Source organism: Brienomyrus brachyistius, chromosome 9, assembly GCF_023856365.1.
Source record: "Brienomyrus brachyistius isolate T26 chromosome 9, BBRACH_0.4, whole genome shotgun sequence".
Taxonomy (NCBI): domain Eukaryota; kingdom Metazoa; phylum Chordata; class Actinopteri; order Osteoglossiformes; family Mormyridae; genus Brienomyrus; species Brienomyrus brachyistius.
Window position 1 is genome coordinate 14,576,450 of NC_064541.1, and position 7,716 is coordinate 14,584,165.

The following is a 7,716-nucleotide window of genomic DNA, read 5'->3' on the forward strand; positions in this document are numbered from 1 at the left end:
CGGACACAAAGACATCTGAAACATATTCAAACTTTTAAGTAATCGTATATAAATCGGCTGGATTAAAATACCTTAGATGGTATTACGGTATTTAACAAATCAACGTGTTTTAGCAAATAATATTGTCGTTTAGGGTCCATAAAATGAATAACTTCCGTATAACCTTTCATTACGCTAGACTAACATAATCACTTCCTTTCGCAGGAACATTCGCCTCCGGGGTGATTTTCGAAAGCATGATTTAAACATCCGGCACCCGTGATGAGTTAGTTGAAACGTATTGTTTATATCGTGACTGGCCAGGTTGTCCCGTTAAGCGATAATAGCGATAACACGGTAGCACATAATAAGGCCAGTTGGGAAAGAGTATGGCTGAAGTCCAGAAGCAAGCCAGAGTTTTCCTGGAGCTCAGGCAGCGGTTAAAGAGCGGGCTGGTGGTGTTAAGGTACACGGGCGGTTTCTGTACTGTGTTAGTGCCTTGCATGTGATGGCTGGAATGTACAGTAAGAACAAAAGGCAAAGTTTGCGGGAATTATAAAGTTAAACAGAAGCGTATGGCTTCTTATAGCTACCCTGATCTGTTATGTGGTTTGGCCAGTGAGACCTATAACTTTTTTTTTGGCCAGTGAGACCTTTTTTTGCTGGAGTTTTAGCTGTACGTTTACAGCCGTTAAACGTATTCTTGCTCCCATCGTAACCTATAACCAACACGAGCAGCGAATGGAAGTCTGATTTATTTTTTAATAGGCTGATCAGTGCTTGAAAAATTTAGGATTATTTTGGATATGGAAGGTCGTGCACGTTCATGGTCTTTTTAAGACAGCATGGTGTGCATGTGCACGTGTGTCCATTCACAGCCCCTTTTGAGTTTTCTGCTCAAACTCATCCGGAGGGGAGATTATTGGCTATCAGCTGAAGTTCCTCCGAGTCTCAGGGCAGATAAGGCATAATGGGACAGTGGGACATGGTACCTGGAGGTGTATGATCAGTTCTACATGTCCATTGGTTGATGTGGTTTAATGGCAACACCCAGTGGTGTGTGGTGTCTTGGTAGGTTTTACCGTATAATTATGTATACGCACTTCTGTTCTGATTCATACGAGTTTCTGACAATTTTTAGGTGGGTTTGCGGCCAATCCACTTTTTAGAGTCGGTTCTACCCGCCATTACATCACTGGTAACGTCTGACAGGGCACAATGCATTTAATCATACATGTCATTTACTCTACACGTGGAAAAATATAGCAGAGCGGTAAACAAGTCTGCTGAGTGGTTAGTAATCTAAGTCTCTCTATGTAGTTGGCCCCAGTTCTCTCAGACAGCCGGCAGAAACTGTGTGTGGGTGTTATGCACATAATGCTGAGGTCATGCTGTACCCACTCCCCCCCCCCAGGGCAGATGTTGCTGGAGACCCTGCAGATGTCTCGGTGTCTGCTGGTGAGGCGTCTCTGCTTATAAAGACATCAAGGGAGCTGCTGTGCACTCTGCTACCACCAGGGGTCACTCTTGTACCAGGATCCTGCAGGGTGGCCCATACAACCACAGGAGATGGGCTGCACCTGAGACTGCGCCTGGAGGTGGACCAGCACACAGGTATTCATGGTTTCACTGACCTCGTTCCTATAGGATATGATGCACAGGTGCCATCTACCCATAAAGTACTACACGCATATGGACATATTAACCGTAGTGTGTAGTGGGCAGGATTACTGGCCCAATAGGAACCAATGAAATAGGTAGTGATTGACAGCTCATTCCTCCAATCACATGTGGAGGTAAGGGAGCCATCATTGTGCTAGTCTGCTCTCACTAGTGAGAGGCAATCCCCCCCAAGCCCCCCCCTGGGGTATCTTTGGGGTACGTTAGTCACTGGGGAGGCCACAGGGTTTGTCTCAGTGTCCTCGGCTGTCCAGGCTACTCTGACGGTGTGTTCCGTCTCACACAGAGGTCCCCAGGAGTGTGTTTGCCAAGCTGCGTGTTCAGCAGAGTCACGCTTTCTGCTGTCAGCACTGTGGACAGACTCTGCTGCCAGCCAGGTGAGGAGGCTCACAGTTTGATGTGCCCTCTCATGCCCCCTGCTGTCTGTCTGCCTGCCTGCATGTGTGCGTGTCCCTCTTCCAATTTGCGCTTGCTTCCTGCTGTTCTGATATCCATCCCTTAAAGCTCTCCGCACAGAGATGACGTAATATGCCACCTGCCGGTGCATGACAGTCTCGTCTTTCCAGAACTTTCCGAAGGGTCCTCCCCCTGCCCACCGGGAACTGGAATCCACTGGTGGACTGGTGCTGTCACCCTGATCCCTTTGCGAACAAGAAGTTGCTCCCCAGACAAGAGGACTGTTTACTGGGGGACACCTTTGTCCTGCTGGCCTGTGAGGGGGACGCGGGTGGGGGGCTCGTACAGATGCCAGCCCCCGCTGACCTGGAACACGGCTCAGATCCCGTGCAGGTGAGCGCTACCGTGTGGATGATCCAGGGATCCCCAGACAGTCCACATCTTTGCTCCCATCCAGCTCCCAACCAATCAGGAATACCGAATACCTGGTTCAGATGTGCTGGGAGGGAGCAAAAACATGGATCGCCTGGTGGTCACCAGGGACTTGGGTTGAGAAATACTGCTAGTATTCGTGAGTCATAGTGTCAGTAAGCAGACAGCTTACTCTACAAAGAGCACATTGAGGGAAGTGTAAAAACGTACAAAGGCGTATAAATTCTCCCCATGGGGATCAATAAATGTATCTATTATTATTCACCCTTAATCGGACCTATCAAGCTGGGGGCCTTACTGAACCGTAAACCAGCAGAAATCACTCTGGGGGAGGGAGAGGGGCTCTGTCACCATCAGATAGTCCTCTGCATGTCTGCTGGTGAGTGACTCGGGTGTCGCCCTCGGTGACGCATTCCGTCTCTTGCAGAGGGTGTCCAAAAACGAGGTGGTGCTGTGTGCCAGTTGCCGGGCAACGCTTGGGGAGGCCGAGGCTGCAGGTGTGTGCTCAGACCGGGGCTGCGCTACATCGGCGTGTGAGGGTGTGTTCTGCGTGAGCTCCGGAATCCCTGACTGAGCATGTTCCTGCCAGGGGCCGTGAGGCTGTACATCACGGAGGTGACAGTGAGGGACGCAGCCGAGGGCGGGGACAGTGACCTGAGGACGCGCCGGTAAGCATGCAGGCAGGAGGAGCGCGTGGTCCCAGCCTGTTGGGTCAAATCAAATGAAATGATGCTTTATTTGCGATTTGCACAAGTACACTGAAATGCTTTTTTTTTTTTTTGAGACGCACACAAATAATCGCACTACTCAGAGGTGAAGGTCAGTCATTTATCTGGTGCCCCTGAATCATTTCGGGGGGGGGGCCTTGCTCAAACAACGACCTGTGACTCCTACCATTGATGGGATTCAAAATGCCGGCTTTCCGATCCGCCGAATGCTCCCTGTTTCCTCAAACACAGGCACCTCTTCCTGGAGCAGACATTGGCCGCCAGGCTGGTGGAGCTCTCCAGCTCACAGAGCATCTTCCGGTTCTGCATCCAGATTCCCAGCGGGAAGGCCTACGTCCTGGTATTGTGTGTGTGTGTGTGTGTGTGTGTGTGTGTGTGTGTGTGTGTGTGTGTGTGTGTGGTCCAATCCTGTATGCTTTTGTGTGTGCAGCAGAATGTACACGGTTATCGTTTAAGTTGATGTGTGTATGAATCTGATATTTGTGTGTGTGTGTGTGTGTGTGTGTGTGTGAGAGAGAACGAGAGCGAGAGAAATTGTGATGTACAGTGTTCCGTGGATGTGTCCACTGGGAGATTCACATCCATGGATGTATACAACAGCCAGCGGGTCAAGGAACTGAAAGCTGATTGGTCCCCGGAGTATCTCCTCCCTGACACTCACTAATTCAAAACAATTGACTAATGATAAGGTTGGCCACTGTATGAATTTGACATATATACACACACTGCCCCACAGCTGACCCCTGATGGTACTCCTGTCTAGATGAGAGTCCCGATTTCTCTTGTCTTCTCCAGCTTTGGCTGCTAAACACAGATACTCTCCTGGCTTCTCTGTCCGACCCCAACTCTCGCATCTCTCCTGGAGACGGTCCCCTTGGTGAGCACCCATCGTGTAAAGCCAGGGGTGCTGTCAAAGTCCTCTACCTTGCCTGCCTTCCCAGCATGCACCAGGAGTAAGTGACTGACCATGTTTCTCATGTTTCCAGCCTCCTCCTTTAGCGTTTGTCACGGACTCACCAGCGCCCCTTAATGGAGTAGATGGGCAATGATCTGCTTGGTGAATGATCTGCTCTTGACCGTTTTGGGCTCCTTTGTGGTGACAGTGAGGCTAGTCCGACCCTGTGAAGATGACTTAATTCCCCACCCTGTGATTACTTGGGCTCTCTGGTCAAAGTCTGTGAAACTTTGTAAACCCCCCCCCCCCCCCCCCAATTATGATGATTTGCTGGATCATAAAAAAAAAATGATATGAGTCTTAATAATAGGCAATGAATAAGATCCCCTGTACATTTTCACATCTGTGAGTATCCGGATTCAGCTGTCGGACTTTCCTCACAGTGTTTGCTGTAGGCTGACAGTCTTATTTCACGGTAAGTAAAGCTGCTGTGTTGTCATGTAAATTACCATGCACTCGGCTGTAACCGCAGAAATAGCCTTTGAAAGGAGAGCTGAAGCGTGAGCCGAACGTCGTCCCGCTCGGCACCCGCGTCGCGTTAAGCTGTAATGCGCTCGGGTCCTCCTCCTTTCCTGAGATTCCTGGCCACTCTACTGGCAGATTGCATGCTTTCTAACTCCTCCATACGAGAAGCCAGCCAGCCGTGTGTTCAGACGCCCCGCCGTCCCCCGTCGATTCCCCCGAGAGGTGGCCTTGTTGGCCCGGCTCGCCTTCGCCGCTGCGGGGATGCCGACGCACCAGGTCACACCCATCTTAATGACCAGCCCCTGAATCCTTCCTACTGTTTATTTTTCCATTAATGAGCCAGTAGAGCTGGGAATGGAGGCGGGGGGCCCATCGTTGTCTCTTAAGGCAACAGATCTGCCTTTGACTGGACCGGCTTCGATTTGTAGCCGCCTCGGCAATTGTGACCTGGAACCTGAGGGCATCTGGAGACGAGTCCAAAAAAAATGACCGACTGGAAATGATGCTTCTCATGTAGTGAAGGCATGTGAACAAGGATGAGGACCCCCGCATTAAAGTGTTTTAATGAGGCGGTGGTGAGAAGGGGGGGGCTTCTCAGGTCTTGCTGGGTTCTGCTTCCTGAGGGAGAACTTCATCAGAGCTGCTGGACAACCTCTGGCTCTTTGCCATGAAATGGGAAAGGAGGGTGCGCTGTCCCCATGTACGTTCTTGCGGATGTCAGGCCGCGGCTGTGGGGGGGCGTCCGTGTCCCTGGCGGGCCCAGGGAAGCAGAACTGGCCTGGCAGAAGCAGGCAGGGGAGACAGGTACCTGCCAGGCTGTGTTCAGGGGTTTATATTTAACCTCCTGGATCCTTCGCTTAACACATCCACGGAAATAAACTCCACTCCTGTAATTAAGCAGTAATCGCATCTCCTTTCTCCTCCTGAGAATTGACTCCGCCCCTTTGATGGATTCCCATCATTTGATATATTAAGCCTGTACACACACATTGAGAATAAACCTGTAATGAGTGTCAGCAGTCAGGGCTGTCCTGCTGTGTCTGTGTGTGTCAGAGAGAGAGAGAGAGATCGTCATTGGCATTTTTCTGGGTAGTTACTGGTTACTGTGTGTCTCCACAGGCTAACTGAGGCCTGGGAAAAGGATGTAGGTGTGCATCCCCTTACTTTGCCCTTATCCACCTGCCGGGAAGTGATGCAGCTGCTGACTGCCAGCACTTCCTCTCTGCCGCCGTCTCTGCGCACAATGAACTCCTTTCAGGTGAGTCGGTAAACGCAGCAGTGGGTCGGTGCCACTTAATTAAGCAGATGTGGTATGATGGACCGTGAGCCCAGCCACTGGCTCGTGGCCCTGGGTCACGGCACCAACCAGCCTAAATCTGGTTCTGTTGAGTACTGTGCATTTCCCTAAACCCTGGAATACTCGGAGGTTCAGGCGGTGAAGAGGTTAACTCCGCCTGCACGCTGCCGTTTCCTGAAACCTTTTCTTCTCTGCTCTGCTGGCAGATTAAGGGTAATTACACACTACAGACTCGTTCTTTACCTGTCAGCCTGCTTGGAGAACTTCTGAGAACTTCTGGGTGATATCTCTGAACACGGAGCACTCAGTAAGGCGCAGGCTTTCACTGGCGTCGTGTCCCGCTTACATCCCAAGCAAAATCTTTGCGCGAAATCGTCTGAGTCCTCGGCCTCTGCAGCCTGATCCGTCGCTCTGTAGATCCTCCCCTGGCCTGTTCCCAGAACCAGGTTGGGTGTGTTTTTTTTTTCTCTGCATCCCAGGTTTTTGTGAACTTGGCCCAGGAATGATTTCTCGACTTGGCTGCTGTAGGGTTGTGATTTGGATATGGCCACAACCCAGGTCTCCAGGGATGTCCCAGGGTCTTCAGGAACTGGATGCAGGTTACCTTGGAGTCAAGAAGGACATTTAGCTTGCTGCTGAGACTCGAACTCTGGTGGGCAGCTTCAGGAAGCTCCCAGCTTTGAGTAACAGATCTCCCTCCTCCCTTGCTTCTCATCATCCAGGAATAAATCTACCAGGAATCAGTTCCGTCTGAGGTGCTGTATCTGACAGATGCTACCAGCTGCTCACTCGAATCACCCTGTAGGAACGCTCCACCTCATTAGCAAAGGCTGTTTTCCTTTACTGCGCCTCATCTGTACAACAGAACGAGGCATTAATAAGCACTCAAATCGACTTTCATTACAAGTGAATATTTTAGCATTAGTGTTGACTACAAAACCAATTATAAACAGGAAGATGATAATAATATTTAAGTGATAAAAATGTCAGGTTGACAGAAAAGAGAGGATGATATCCACACGAACGGAGTAACAGCCTGGTTACTCTTGAGTTAGATGAAAAATGATCAGTAAAGTTATTGGGGTGTCAGGACTCCCCCTTGCTATCGAGTGGATTTATAGATGCTGGTGTGGAGACTTTCTTGGACACCCAGAGGTCTGTGGGTGGGTGGGACGTAACCTCCAGACTCCACGTTTTGCTGCTCGTTTCAGCGGCGTGGTCGCATTCCCTCACATGGCAGCCTGCACCGTGCAGGAAATGCCGCAGCACCTGAGATATCGCCGTGTGCCCGCAGGTGGCGTTCCTCACCCTCTGAAGCTGGACACCCAGGGACGCGTCGGCGTGGGAGTGTCCGGCTCTGGGCCCAGCGGCCCCCGCACATCTGCTTGTGACATTATCCTGACCTTAATTAAACGCTTATTTTGTTGAGCTTTGTGTTTTCTTCAGGACGTAAACTGATCCTCACTTGGTTGCACGCGAACATACACCAACACATTTGCCGCATGATCTTCTCTGTGGGATCTTCCATCATCTTGAGACTTTATTGGAGTGTTTAAAACTTCAGTAATCGGGCTGGCTGTGAGAAACGGTGTCTAAAGGCTGATTGATATTTCTGCATAGAAACTACGCAGCTCATTGCTAGCCTGCCGTTTTTGCCATGATTGCTGCTGTCCACTTTCTTAAAAAAAAAAATAATAAGAATTGGTTGCAGCCATTCATGTCGGGGTTGCACAATATTGGAAAATTTAAGACCTCACGATGTGGTTTTTTTTTCCCCCTGATAA

General features: G+C 50.2%; 1 protein-coding gene across 3 annotated transcripts; it reads left to right on the forward strand.

Annotated features, from left to right (window-relative positions):
• Nucleotides 1–17: 17 nt before the first annotated feature.
• ube3d (ubiquitin protein ligase E3D) lies at nt 18–7,360 on the forward strand. Of its 3 annotated transcripts, none has more exons than XM_049025458.1 (10): nt 18–445; nt 1,394–1,593; nt 1,946–2,036; nt 2,226–2,448; nt 2,915–2,984; nt 3,077–3,155; nt 3,447–3,555; nt 4,011–4,168; nt 5,755–5,893; nt 6,461–7,360. In XM_049025458.1, the coding sequence occupies exons 1-10, from the start codon at nt 369–371 to the stop codon at nt 6,569–6,571; spliced, it is 1,257 nt and encodes a 418-aa protein (XP_048881415.1). In that variant the 5' UTR covers nt 18–368; the 3' UTR covers nt 6,572–7,360. The 3 variants fall into 3 exon arrangements, with proteins under 3 accessions (XP_048881415.1, XP_048881416.1, XP_048881417.1); XM_049025459.1 differs by having other exon boundaries at nt 20–445; nt 6,412–7,360; XM_049025460.1 differs by having other exon boundaries at nt 23–445; nt 7,227–7,360.
• Nucleotides 7,361–7,716: the final 356 nt, after the last annotated feature.